This window comes from Salvelinus fontinalis, chromosome 32 (genome assembly GCF_029448725.1).
Source record: "Salvelinus fontinalis isolate EN_2023a chromosome 32, ASM2944872v1, whole genome shotgun sequence".
In the NCBI taxonomy this organism is placed as follows: domain Eukaryota; kingdom Metazoa; phylum Chordata; class Actinopteri; order Salmoniformes; family Salmonidae; genus Salvelinus; species Salvelinus fontinalis.
In genome coordinates this window covers 38,100,063-38,114,477 of record NC_074696.1, presented here as the reverse complement: position 1 = coordinate 38,114,477, position 14,415 = coordinate 38,100,063, and the positions used below count along the sequence as shown (strand labels likewise).

Genomic DNA, 14,415 nt, shown 5'->3' with positions numbered 1-14,415 from the left:
GATTTTAGAAACACTTAAAATAAGGTCTGTGTTCCATGTAGGCTTACCCTGGTGTGACATTTTGATAACTGTGTAAATCTCTTAAGAACAAGGTGACTTATCAATATATTCACATGTACCCCCCCCTCAAAAAAAAATAAAATGAAATGCTAATTAGCTGCTAATGTGGCTTTCATAAAGAACTACAAATGCCTTGACAATCTGGACGAAACTGCTGAATCGAGGCAAAGGTACGAATCTCTGGATGAGCTATCTAATGTTAGTTAAATTTAGTAATGAATAAGTTGGCTACATTTCTTTAAATTAACAATTCTGTGAACTGTCTTGTGCAACTTTTAATTGACACAATACCTAATTAGCAAAGGTGTCAGCTAGAGATGAGGTGCAGGGATTTGTAGTCTTTCATGATGCCCACTTTGATGCCAATTAGCATTTTCGAATCTAAGAGTAAATAGAGACGAATATATTGATAAAGGTCACCTTGTCCGAGAGAGATTTTGAGAAAAAAAATCTACTTTTTATCGGAGTGCCTGTTGTTCAGTCGCATATCTGCCCTCTCATTGGCTAGAATGGTCCCACCTGATTTTGCCTCCTCCCGGCTGCCTTCCAGTTTTGAAGACATTTCAATTCATTGTTAGAGCGGCCATCTAGTCAATTTAATGTATAGTCTGTGCCTTCAATGAACATGAACACATTCGGGGCCGTCTGATTGGTCCAGAAACCAATGGGTTGGGCCACAGCCAGAACATACCTGGGTGAAGTGGTCATCACTAGTTACCACAGCCACGCCTATTTCTACAATTTCTCTTCTTAAATGTGCAATATGCAGAAATCGCTTTTCCATTTCCTGGTTGCATAAATTGTAATAAATCCCCAAATTTCAATTTATGTGACAAAACAAGCAATGTGTGGAGAATCATTGTACCATCTAAACCGCTGTGAAATATATTTTCAGTAACCAAAAATATTTTATTTTTAGCTGTTTGAAGCTGGTGTAAAATAGCAAAAACTTAAGAACTGGAAGCATAGAAATAGCGCACAAGAACAGCTCTCCCGCTTCTTAAACTTGCTTTCAATGAGAATGACAGATCTATAACTCACATTTCTATGTTAATTTGGACAGGCCATCCAAAAAGTTACATATTGCAGCTTTAAAATGTGATTTTAAACCTTACCTTACCCCTAACCTTAACCACACTGCTAACCTTTTTCCTAACTCCAACCTTAAATTAAGACCAAAAAGCATTTTTTCCCCATGAATATTTCAGATATAGCCCCTTTTGAGACTGTGGCTGTGCTATCTAGTGGAAACCGGGTAAAGCGGAGGTTTGAAAATACGTCATTGGCTTTGATACTGTGAGTGGTTAGAGATTATTCAATATCTGATGACTTTGTTTTGTACAACACCCATTGTGCCCCTCCTCACCACAAACAACTTCAATGATGGCATTCTCCGACTAAAGGATGTCGCGAGCAGCGGAAAGAATTTAGCGTGAGTCGTCAAGCTAGAGGATAGCAGGGCTGTGGCATGAACCTCCATCTACAAGACAAGCCGGATACCTGTCCTGTACGTACCATAACATTCAGACCTTTTTATGGCAGATCACAGTATAGAATAGATCTTTATGGGCCTTCAGAGTGGCGCAGTGGTCTAAGGCACTGCATCACAGTGCTAGAGGCAGCACTACAGACCCGGGTTCGATCCCAGGATGTGTCGCAGCCGGCTGCGACCGGGAGACCCATGAGACAGTGTAGAATTGGCCCAGCGTCGTCTGGATCAGGGGAGGGTTTGGCCGGCTGGGATGTCCTTGTCCCATCGTGCTCTAGCAACTCCTTGTAGCGGCCTGGGCGCATGCACGCTGACTTCGGTCGCCAGTTGTACGGCGTTTCCTCTGACACATTGGTGCGGGCTAGCTTCCGGGTTAAGCAAGCAGTGTTTCAAGAAGCAGTGCGGCTTGGCAAGGTCGTGTTTCAGAGGACCCATAGCTCTTGATCTCCCCCCCCCCCCCCAGCCGTACGGGGGTTGCAGCGATGGGAAAAGACTGTAACTTCCAATTGGGGAGAAAGAAGGGTAAAAAGTACAAAAAAATAATAGATCTTTATTGTCCATTTTCTAAAGGGCACGACAGCAGGAAATGGCATCTGATGTGTGAATGCTATCATTATTGAAAACAAAGCAACAGCCAATAGCTCATAGACCACATCCACCATATTGCTATTGTCTACTCAATTTCCAGATCAAAATGAAGGACACAGAGACAGGAAGAGCAGTAAGCTGCTTTAGACTACTGATATGAAGACACTGTTCATTATAATAAGACTGTTGGGTTTTGAACTGTAGTAGCGAGGGAGAAAACAAACAAGAAGGACATAAGACATCTGGACAATGTGGCGCTAGTATAGTGTATCTGGTAAATTAAGTAGTATAGGAATTCTGCAGTCTTTCAATACACCTGCAAACTAAGCTACCCGTGCTTAGCCTACACACTGAACAGCTGTTGGCACACTCCCCTCATCATCCAGAATCCACCTATGGAAAGTAATGTGTCCACGATTCTTGACTGGAGTCTGAAACAATAGAGGATCATTAGAATCTAGTGCGTTATATCACATCAAATGTATTTATATAGCCCTTCTTACATCAGCTGATATCTCAAAGTGCTGTACAGAAACCCAGCCTAAAACCCCAAACAGCAAGCAATGCAGGTGTAGAAGCACGGTGGCAAGGAAAAACTCCCTAGAAAGGCCAAAACCTAGGAAGAAACCTAGAGAGGAACCAGGCTATGAGGGGTGGCCAGTCCTCTTCTGGCTGTGCCGGGTGGAGATTATAACAGAACATGGCCAAGATGTTCAAATGTTCATAAATGACCAGCATGGTCAAATAATAATAATCACAGTAGTTGTCGAGGGTGCAACAGGTCAGCACCTCAGGAGTAAATGTCAGTTGGCTTTTCATAGCCGATCATTAAGAGTATCTCAACTGCTCCTGCGGTCTCTAGAGAGTTGAAAACAGCAGGTCTGGGACAGGTAGCACGTCCGGTGAACAGGTCAGGGTTCCATAGCCGCAGGCAGAACAGTTGAAACTGGAGCAGCAGCACGGCCAGGTGGACTGGGGACAGCAAGGAGTCATCATGCCAGGTAGTCCTGAGGCATGGTCCTAGGCTGAGACAAGAGGGGTCAGGAGACACTGTGGCCCCATCCGATGATACCCCCGGACAGGTCCAAACAGGAAGGATATAACCCCACCCACTTTGCCAAAGCACAGCCCCCACACCACTAGAGGTATATCTTCAACCACCAACTTACCATCCTGAGACAAGGCCGAGTATAGCCCACAAAGATCTCCGCCACGGCACAACCCAAGGGGGGGCGCCAACCCAGACAGGAAGATCACGTCAGTGACTCAACCCACCCCTCCTAGGGACGGCATGAAAGAGCACCAGTAAACCAGTGACTCAGCCCCTGTAATAGGGTTGGAGGCAGAGAATCCCAGTGGAGAGAGGGGAACCGGCCAGGCAGAGACAGCAAGGGCGGTTCGTTGCTCCAGAGCCTTTCCGTTCACCTTCACACTCCTGGGCCAGATTACACTCAATCATATGACCCACTGAAGAGATGAGTCTTCAGTAAAGACTTAAAAGTTGAGACCGAGTCTGCGTCTCTCACATGGGTAGGCAGACCATTCCATAAAAATTGAGATCTATAGGAGAAAGCCCTGCCTCCAGCTGTTTGCTTAGAAATTCTAGGGATAATTAGGAGGCCTGCGTATTGTGATCGTAGCGTACGTGTAGGTATGTACGGCAGGACCAAATCGGAAAGATGGGTAGGAGCAAGCCCATGTAATGCTTTGTAGGTTAGCATTAAAACCTTGAAATCAGCCCTTGCCTTAACAGGAAGCCAGTGTAAGGAGGCTAGCACTGGAGTAATGTGATAAAAAAAAAATTATACCAATGCATTATTTCAAATAATGGCTATGAATACAATTTGTATTTATTTGCAAATCTCCCTCTCTCCTTTGCTTTCTCTCTCCATCCATTGACACGGACGCACGCACGCTGCCCTAGGAGAGGAGTCCATGCAGACTCCCCTAGCTGTCACACTGGCTCTCTGTCCACTGGCCTCTCATATACCACTGTGCCTCCCCTGACATCTGCACCTCCTCTGGCTCCCTCTGTCCTCACAAATAACATAGATGCACACAGACACACACAAACATTCCAAAAGGAAAAGAGGAAATGAGAGGAAGAAGGATGGGCCAGAAGCAGCTGCGTGGACTGAAACAGAGGTTGGAGAACCAGACGTGTGACCAGAGGGCGGACAAACTGTCAATCAACCATGATTAAAATAGCAGTTGGATAGAAGCACTTTCCCTGTACACCTCTCTCACTCCCTCTGCTCTTTGCCTCTCTCTCTCTATCTCTCTCTCCCTCTGTGTCTCTGTGTGCCTGTGAGATGGTGTCAAGGACATTGTTGTTGTATTCCAAAGATAATCCCATTAAACTTGGCCATTTAATTATAGAATTTTAGATCTCTAACTCTCCTCTGTCTACACTATCCCTGACACACACACACACGTATGCATATGCATCCACAGGAATGCACACACAGAAACACACACACACATGCATGCATGCTCAGGAATGAAACTTTCACTGGCACACACACGAATGCACATACACACACAGGAATTCGCACACACATGTGTGCACAAACGCGTACAGACACACACACACACACTATTTCACCCTCACCTCCTGTCTATCTGTATAACCATCAAGCGGTCCTAAAACACCCTCCAGTAATCAACAACTTGCCATTTTTAAGGGCATGACATTTCGTGGATGGTTTTGCATATGAGCAAATTTTAAAGCAAAAATACATTTGAAATGTTTTAGTATTTACGTGTAATTGTTCTCTTACAGCTTATAAACATATTTTTCAAACAAGGTAATAGTAGTAATTTGATGTATGTTATTCAATGGGGCATACATTCAATGTTTCCAAATCCACTTTGATGCTCTAACAGTGCAGCAATGCTGTTCACGGTGCTTAGTGCCGACACAGTAAGTCATATCCACTCGGTGGCCAGTTTAGTAGGTACACCCATCTAGTACTGAGTTGGACCCCCTTTGCCTCCAGAACAGACTGAATTCTTTGGGGAATGGAAACATTGCTCATTTGGTATCAAAGGGCCTAACATGTGCCAGGAAAACATACCCACACCATTACACCACTGCCACCAGCCTGTACCGTTGACACCAGGCACGATGAGTCAAATAGACTCATGCTGTTTACGCCAAATCCTGACTCTCCCATGATGCAACAGGAACTGGGATTTGTTGGACCAGGCAATGTTTTTCCACTCCTCAATTGTCCAGTATTGATGATCGCGTCGCCACTGGAGCGGCTTCTTATTGTTTTAGGCTGATAGGAGGAGAACCCGGTGTGGTCATACTCCATCCGTGACAAGGATCGACGCGTTCCAAGATGTGGATCCGAGATGGCGGCGTTATTTGCCTGTTAGCTTGCATGATTCTTGCCATTGTCATTTGACCTCTCAACAACAAGCTATTTTCGCCCACAGGGCTGCCGCTGACTGGATGTTTTTTGTTTGTCGCACCATTCTCTGAAAATCCCATCCGTTTCTGAGATACTGGAAGAGGCGCCCCTGGCACCGGCGATCATACCATGCTCAAAGTCTCATAGGTCACTCGTTTTGCCCATGCTAACGTTCAATCGAACAGTAACTGAATGCCTCGATGCCCATCTGCCTGCTTTTATGTCTGTAGGAACGATCCATTTTCGTGAACGGGTTGGTGTACATAATAAACTGGCCACTGAGTGTATAAGAAATGGTATACACTGTAGGTGCATCATTGCTGTGCCTGTGTTTAGTATAGATTATGTAATAGTGTATATAGATGGTCCCTTATATACCGACTACACTGCCTCTGCAGGATCATGAAAGAAAGAAGATGACAGAGAGATGAGTGGAGAGATGAGAGAGATGAAGCGAGAGGAAAGAGATACAAGAGAGATGAAGCTAGATGAGAGGGAAAAAAAGAGATGAGATGAAGCTAGATGAGAGATGAGAGTTGAAGCTAGATAAGAGAGAGAAGGGGGTAGACAGACCCTTTCCACTTCTTCCTTCCCCTCTCTATTTTTACAGCTGATTTGCAGTTCCAAATGCTGTACCCTGTCTTTTTCTCTCCGATCCACCTCTCCTCCATCCCTCTTTCTGTCTAATTAGTCAATCCCCTTGACCTCCCCCTCCTCTCTCGTTCCTCTCTCCTCTTTTCTCAGCATCTATTGTGAGTCATCCTGTCATCCCCTCCCCCTTCTGTCACAGATTTTACCCCCTCCCTGTTTTCTTCCTTTGCTCTCCCTCTCTCTCTGTTTCTCCCCCTCCCTCTCTGTTTCTCTCCCTCTCGCTCCCTCTCTCTCCAGTATTTTCTGGCTAGCCCTATTAGGCGGAACATACAGACGTCAGGTAACAATGGAAAATCCTCATTCTCTTCTCTTCCTCTCTCTATTTTCATTCTCCAGACTTTCTGTCATCCCCTGTTTTATTCCTGCATCTGGTATTGATTGCATCCCAGTAGCAGAGATGTTCTGTGTTGGAGTGGGTTGGGGTGATGCTGCCGCTTGCCTAGTTCTGTATGTGAGGTGTTACGGTTGCGTATGCTAACTAATGTGTCAGCCCTGGCACTGAGTTCTAGGTGTTTTATTGGTTCACTGTGAGTGTGTGTGTGTCTACTGTGTATACATGTGTCAGTTTCTATAAGAGCATTTTTGTAGTGTCTGGGTTCATTGACGATGCCTCTCTGTGTGTGTGGAGAAAATGTGATTGTGTTTGAGCTAGCATGTGTGTCTATGAGGCAGGTAGAGGAAGGGAGAGCTCTACACGTCTCTTGAGTGTGTGTGCGTGCGCGCGTGTTTGTGTGTTTTGAGAGACAGTGAAGGGGATGAAGAGAGCCTTGAATGTCTGTATCACTATGTGTACAGATGCGCGCGTGTGTGTGTGTGTGTACAGTGAATGTGTGAGAGGGAAGAAGAGGGATAGTGTCAGCGTCTGCAAAAGTGTGTGTGTGCCGTGCGTTTGACTGCTCTCCATGCGTCTGTGTCAGTGTGTGTCCAATCGGTGCCAATCCTGCGAAAATAAGCCTTCTGCTTCTCTTTCTCTCTCTCTCTCCCCCTGCTCTCCTTTTTACCCAACCAACCCTCTCCTCCATCTCTGAATCTCCTCTGTTCTTCAGCCAAAAGGAGGGATTTAATTATTTATCTATTTTTCTCCCCATCGCCCCAACCCCTTCTTCCTCCTCCCTCCCTCCTTCTCCCTCTATCTTGCTCTCTCTGGGTATTTGTGCTGAGTGCTGCAATCTACAGTAGGTTTGGTGTGGACATGGGTGTCCTCATACGGCAAGCTGCTGGGGGGGGGGGGGTTATATAACTTACGGCTGCATTCATTTGAGTCCCGATGGGGCTGATTGATGATGGGCTGAAAGTGGATAGGGATTTATGCATATTGTGGCACCATTAAATTACAAGCATTTACATGAACAACAAATGGTTAAATACATTAATAGTGACTGAAAACATAGGGGCTGAAAGGAATGTATGATATATTTGTCCACCACAAAAAATGTCAGTGAAAAACATACAGAGACATACATACGTTTATAGACAGCAATGTTCAGCTGCTGCAACATTTCAGTCTTTTTGTGAAAACAGGAGATTACATAGCTGTGCAGTTCTGTAGGGATTCTTGTTATTTTGTTGATCAAAATAAACGACTATTAGGGGCTAATTACTATTAATAAGGAAATGATAATGACATCATATGGGACACCATAGGGCAGGGATGGGCAACTTTGATGGTGGTGGAGGTCACAAAATAATCTGAGCTCATCTTGAGGGTCCGCAGTGGCTCGCGGGTCTGCGTACCCACATCTGTACCCACATCCATACCCACACATGCAGTCAGAGCCCGGCCCTGCATATTTTTCTCTCCGCCCCATGGCAAAATGAGTAGAATTTAATGAAATTATTTCTAAAATTGCTAAACCTTCTTAACTGTGGATTTCTGGATAATGCTTGTCATGGTGGGCTAGGCGCTGATAGTCCAATCTTGACCAATGTCAGTGACGGATTCCCTGTGTCTCATGGAGTCGTGAGCCAGGCGACTAGGAACGATGTCGTCATTTAGCTTGAGTCACTCACCACAGATTCCACAACTCTCAGTCCTGATAGCGGAATAGTGTCTTGAGTGAGCAATGTCTTTTAGCATCATGGACTCCATCTAACCTTCTGGTACACGACACATTGTAAAATCAATTCAATTCCTACTGTTGGATGTCTTGCAACTTTACATGTTGGAATGCTCTCATAAATCATGACGGGTTTATAGCAATCGTAATGTCCCTCTCTGCACACTTCATTTACACTTTCATTATTCATTTCCTTACTGTATGTGCAAATGTAATGGTAAAAATAGATATCTTCCCCCCTCTCTCTTTCTTTCTCTCCTTCCTTTCGCTCTCTCTTTCACAGGATGTCAATTGTGAGCATCATTGCGAGGGAGATCCTGGACTCCCGAGGAAACCCCACTGTGGAGGTGGACCTGTGCACAGAGAAAGGTGACCTCTCTCATGCCTGTCTGCAAAGCTGAGCATCACACCACACAAAGAGAGCTAAGACTTGCCAAAAGCCATGATAAATTCTAAAGAGGACCTCCCTCGCCTCTCTCTCTGTCTCTCTCAGGTCTTTTCAGGGCTGCAGTGCCCAGTGGAGCGTCCACAGGTATCTATGAGGCTCTAGAGCTGAGGGATGGAGACAAGAGCCGCTACAAGGGCAAAGGTTTGTTTGTGTGCTCGCGAGTGCATGTATATCTAATGCTTGAGTAAACAGAATGATGTTGTCCCTCCTTCACCATCTTCTCTCCTATCTGCCTTCTTTCTCTGCTCTAGGTGTACTCAAGGCAGTGGGCCACATCAATGACACTCTGGCTCCTGCCCTCATAGCATCGGTGAGTTGGGGACTGTGTTTTACCAGCTAGGTGACAGTGATCATGTTTTAGTGTGAGTACATATTGATCTGCAGATAACCATCACCTCCGGATGGACTTTCAGGAAGCTGAGTGGATGTGATTGACCTATCCAGACAGGCGTAGATAAACGAATGTGTGAAGATGGACCAAGGACAGTGGAAGAAAAAAAGAACATGTGTTTTATGGTCACAAACACCAGATAGGTGCAGTGAAATGGGGATGTGTTGGTATGAGTGATTTAAGAGTATGGAGTAATTGTTGTGTGTGTGTGTGTGTGTCTGTCTTATTGTTTGTGTGTGTATTTATGATTCAGACAGCTACGCCACAGAGAGAGAGATTTATGCTGAGGCAGATGAGTGGAAAATAAATCTTAGGATGCAGTCAGCCAGTAAAAACACATTAATGCAACGTACGAAAATCACATTGCCTTTGTGCTGCACTTATAGAATGTAGGTATAGAATGTAGGTATAGAATGCATATAGAAATGAGATGAACATCTTACAACTTAATGATGTTGTACTCTGATTCTATACAAGCAAATCTGTTATATCTATGATATGTGCAAGAGGTAATACTTTTGAGGGTTTGGCTCATAGTTTAACGGTGGCTACAAATATAAGATCACTCTTCTATGCAGTCGCCATATGTTGCGGGTTATCGGTCCATTTGTTGAAGAAGAGAATTGGGCCTCGATGACATATCAATTTAAATAACGTTTTAATACACTTATAAATATATGTCCCATAGGGTATCAGTGTTGTGGAGCAGGAACAACTGGACAACATGATGATTGAAATGGACGGCACAGAGAACAAGTGTGAGTCTCCAGGTTCCTACCAGAGAAACAGATCAAATGTGTCAAGCTGTATCCCCTGATCAATTCAGGTCCACTATTAACTGAGAGAATGGGCTTTTGTCTGAACCTAGATTTTGGTAGCCCTTTTGGAATTGATCACATTTCCTTCATCGTCGACAGCTCAGTTTGGTGCTAATGCTATCCTGGGAATCTCCCTGGCCATTTGCAAGGCTGGTGCAGCAGAGAAAGAGGTCCCCCTGTATCGTCACATCGCGGACCTGGCGGGAAACACAGAGCTGGTGCTGCCAGTTCCAGTGAGAGACACTACTTATATAACTGTCATATCAGAGGAGGAGGTGGTGTAGCATTATAACAATAATTAACACTGAAACATAATGATATGTATGATAAAAGTAACATATACTGTATATGAAAAAAGTATGGGAAATGTACTGCACCGTACCTGCTGAACATGGGTATTGGCCTAACTGCTAATTCCCTTCTGTCTCCTCTCATCTCCTTTCCAGGCGTTCAACGTGATCAACGGCGGCTCCCACGCGGGCAACAAGCTAGCCATGCAGGAGTTCATGGTACTTCCTGTGGGGGCGGAGTCTTTCAAGGATGCACTACGGGTGGGCTCGGAGCTGTACCACACGCTCAGGGGGGTGATCCAGGAGAAGTACGGCCAGGATGCTACCAACGTGGGTGACGAAGGGGGGTTCGCCCCCAATATCCTGGAGAACAGTGAGGGTAAGTGTAGCAGAGTTGATTTAGAGAATCACAGACCTGTGAGGGGCAGACCTGCCTGAGCCCGATAAGCCCAATTGTCACCCTAGGACTACAGGGATTGTAATGATAAACTCAGCAAAAAAACAAACGTCCTCTCACTGTCAACTGCGTTTATTTTCAGCAAACGTAACATGTGTAAATATTTGTATGAACATAACAAGATTCAACAACTGAGACAAACTGTACAAGTTCCACAGACATGTGACTAACAGAAATGGAATAATGTATCCCTGAACAAAGGGGTGGTCAAAATCAAAAGTAACAGTCAGTATCTGGTGTGGCCATCAGCTGCATTAAGTACTGCAGTGCATCTCCTCCTCATGGACTACATCAGATTTGCCAGTTCTTGCTGTGAGATGTTACCCCACTCTTCCACCAAGGCACCTGCAAGTTCCCTGACATTTCTGGGGGGAATGGCCCTAGCCCTCACCCTTCGATCCAACAGGTCCCAGACGTGCTCAATGGGATTGAGATCCAGGCTCTTCGCTGGCCATGGCAGAACACTGGCATTCCTGTCTTGCAGGAAATCACGCACAGAACGAGCAGTATGGCTGGTGGCATTGTCATGCTGGAGTGTCATGTCAGGATGAGCATGCAGGGAGGGTACCACATGAGGGAGGAGGATGTCTTCCTTGTAACGCACAGCATTGAGATTGCCTGCAATGACAACAAGCTCAGTCCGATGATGCTGTGACACACCGCCCCAGACCATGACGGACCCTCCACCTCCAAATCGATCCCGCTCCAGACTACAGGCCTCGGTGTAACGCTCATTCCTTCGACGATAAACGCGAATCCGTGTATCACCCCTGGTGAGACAAAACCGCGACTCGTCAGTGAAGAGCACCTTTTGCCAGCGACAGTGGGTTTGTGCCCATAGGCAACGTTGTTGCCGGTGATGTCTGGTGAGGACCTGTCTTACGTCAGGCCTACAAGCCCTCAGTCCAGCCTCTCTCAGCCTATTGTGGACAGTCTGAGCACTGATGGAGGGATTGTGTGTTCCTGGTGTAACTTGGGCAGTTGTTGTTGCCATCCTGTACCTGTCCCGCAGGTGTGATGTTCGGATGTACCGACCCTGTGCAGGTGTTGTAACACGTGGTCTGCCACTGCGAGGACGATCAGCTGTCCGTCCTGTCTCCTGTAGCGCTGTCTTAGGCGTCTCACAGTACGGACATTGCAATTTTTTGCCCTGGCCACATCTGCAGTCCTCATGCCTCCTTGCAGCATGCCTAAGGCACGTTCACACAGATGAGCAGGGACCCTGGGCATCTTTATTTTGGTGTTTTTCAGAGTCAGTAGAAAGGCCTCTTCAGTGTCTTTTAGTTTTCATAACTGTGACCTTCATTACCTACTGTAAGCTGTTAGTGTCTTAACGACCGTTCCACAGGTGCATGTTCATTAATTGTTTATGGTTCATTGAACAAGCATGGGAAACGGTGTTTAAACCCTTTACAATGAAGATCTGTGAAGTTATTTGGATCTTTACGAATTATCTTTGAAAGACAGGGTCCTGAAAAAGGGACGTTTCTTTTTTTGCTGAGTTTATAATGGTTAAGCCGTTAGATTCCCGAGCGAGACATCCACGGTACAAATCTGTTTAAAAACATTTTGCTATGTACTCCACTGAACACGACTCTGGTAACCCTTTGACCAGAGTTCAAATTATACATTCTCTTGGGGGCAGTTTGAAAATAGTGGACTGTGCCAATGTTAATATTCTGTATGTGCATTATACCACTAGACAAAATCTTCTCACCCACAAACTATTCTACGCTGCAGAAATTAAATCATAAATCCTAAGGTGGTAAGTTTGCAACCTGCCTCTGTGACAGTGTCTGCCCATCTGTATGTTTGTCACGATGTGTTCTCACATTTCCCAATAGCCAAGGCAATGTGTATCAGATGATCTTTGGACTAACTGTGTGTGTCTGAGCGCTTAAGCTTGTACTTGAGCTTGCATTGGTGTATGTGTGTGATAACCCTAGGCCTTGGGCTAAGAATGATGCCGCTATCCCACTATTGAATAAGTAGCTAGGTGTGACTGGAAGTCAGAACCCTGGCAAGATCAAAAAGAAGTGTGAAAAGCCTAAAGGAGTGTCAGCTGTAGCCTCTTAGAATAGATTTTGGTCTGTAGTATCTCTCAAGCATCTAGAACAGAATCGGCGTGTATTCTTGCAACCTTTCTGCCTCACTCTCAACCCCACCCCAGCGTGGATACTTGACTATTTCTGCTTTCAGCAACACAGCAGCATCATCTCACCAAACAAACGACAAGACAAGTTTGCTAAAGCAGAAACGGAGTGGTTCAGATGCTAGGTACTCTACCCTTACACCCTTCCTCTCTCGTTCTTTCTTTCCTTCCCTCCTTCTTTCTGTTTCTCCCTTCAGCGTTGGAGCTGATAAAGACAGCCATCGAGAAAGCGGGCTTCACGGATAAGGTGGTGATCGGGATGGATGTGGCGGCGTCCGAGTTTTACCGCGAGGGGAAGTACGACCTGGACTTCAAGTCTCCTCCGAACGCTGACAGACACATCAGTGGAGAGGAGCTGTCAGACATCTACCAAGGCTTCGTTAACGACTACCCAGGTAGGCAGACGGTTATCTGACACCTATTAGATTCTTAATTCAATCGAACATGTATTTTATTTATTTTATTTGAGAGTTTAAAAAAAGACACACACAGTGCATCATTTTTAAAAAACTAGACAGAGATAACACAAAAACTTTTTCCCCTTTGTAGTGGTGTCCATCGAGGACCCATTTGACCAGGACGACTGGGCCGCCTGGTCCCGCTTAACCGCTTCCGTGGGCATCCAGGTTGTTGGGGACGACCTGACGGTGACCAATCCCAAGAGGATAGAGAAGGCTGCCGAGGAGCGGGCCTGCAACTGCCTACTGCTCAAAGTCAACCAGATTGGCTCTGTCACTGAAGCCATCCAGGCGTAAGTGACCCCATGTCATATGACCCCACGTCACATGACCAGTCAATCCATCACGTTGATATACTTGTATATAGATGTCAATCTCTGTCACTTGGCCAGGCTAGGTTGTCCTTGAAAAAGAGATGAATTACCTAGTAATATATTGGAGGTACACTATGATGCTCTATAACAAGGTTATGTAGCTCTAATGACGTAGGTCCGTGGTTCCTAATTCTGGTCCTTGAGTAACCCCAACAGTATCATTTTTATTGTAGCCCAGGAGACAAGCAGCTGATTCAACTAGTCAACTAATTATCAGGCCCTTTAACGAGTTGAATCAGGTATGTTTGTTCAGGTCTACAACAAAAATGTGTGCTGTTGAGGGTACTGGATGACCAGAGTTTGGGACCGCTGAGGTAGGTAATTCTGATAAAATGTCACGGTCTTGGTCGGATCTGATATGATTGTCACGGGTCTTGGTTATGTGTAATTTTAGCTGACTTGTCCAGAAGGACCCATACAGATCCGAACGCGACTGCTACGATAGTGAGAAAGAGAACTGTTGTAATTTATGCTGCTGCTCTTGTTGGCCAATCATGAGTCGTCAAAGCGGCAATAGTCTACAGTCATATAGAGCCTTGCTATGTGTAGCAAAAGTTAGACATCTAATCAATGGAAGATGGACGGAATCAAAAGTAAAAGGAGAAGGATAGACTACAATGACCAAGAGCCAACAGGTAGGCTGCTACTTAATATTCTATATAGAGTTGTTGTTATTTGTAACTAGGATTATAAAGTGTATGCAATGCAGCTAACGTTAGCTAGCTTAACTAGCTTCTCCTGGTTTGATGCAGTCAAGACAGGT

At 45.4% G+C, this 14,415-nt stretch overlaps 1 protein-coding gene across 3 annotated transcripts in view; it reads left to right on the top strand.

Moving 5' to 3' along the window:
- LOC129831269 (gamma-enolase-like) overlaps positions 1-14,415 on the top strand; it is a 151,434-nt gene that overhangs the window by 130,819 nt on the left and 6,200 nt on the right. For 2 of the 3 annotated variants that reach the window (XM_055894505.1, XM_055894507.1), the window contains exons 2-9: positions 8,545-8,633; positions 8,758-8,853; positions 8,964-9,022; positions 9,792-9,861; positions 10,021-10,154; positions 10,368-10,590; positions 13,018-13,215; positions 13,370-13,571. In XM_055894505.1, the coding sequence (XP_055750480.1) occupies positions 8,549-8,633; positions 8,758-8,853; positions 8,964-9,022; positions 9,792-9,861; positions 10,021-10,154; positions 10,368-10,590; positions 13,018-13,215; positions 13,370-13,571 (1,067 nt within the window). In that variant the 5' untranslated portion in view covers positions 8,545-8,548. Of the gene's footprint in view, positions 1-6,379; positions 6,488-8,544; positions 8,634-8,757; positions 8,854-8,963; positions 9,023-9,791; positions 9,862-10,020; positions 10,155-10,367; positions 10,591-13,017; positions 13,216-13,369; positions 13,572-14,415 lie in introns of those variants that run through there. The other variant, XM_055894504.1, reaches the window with a different exon arrangement.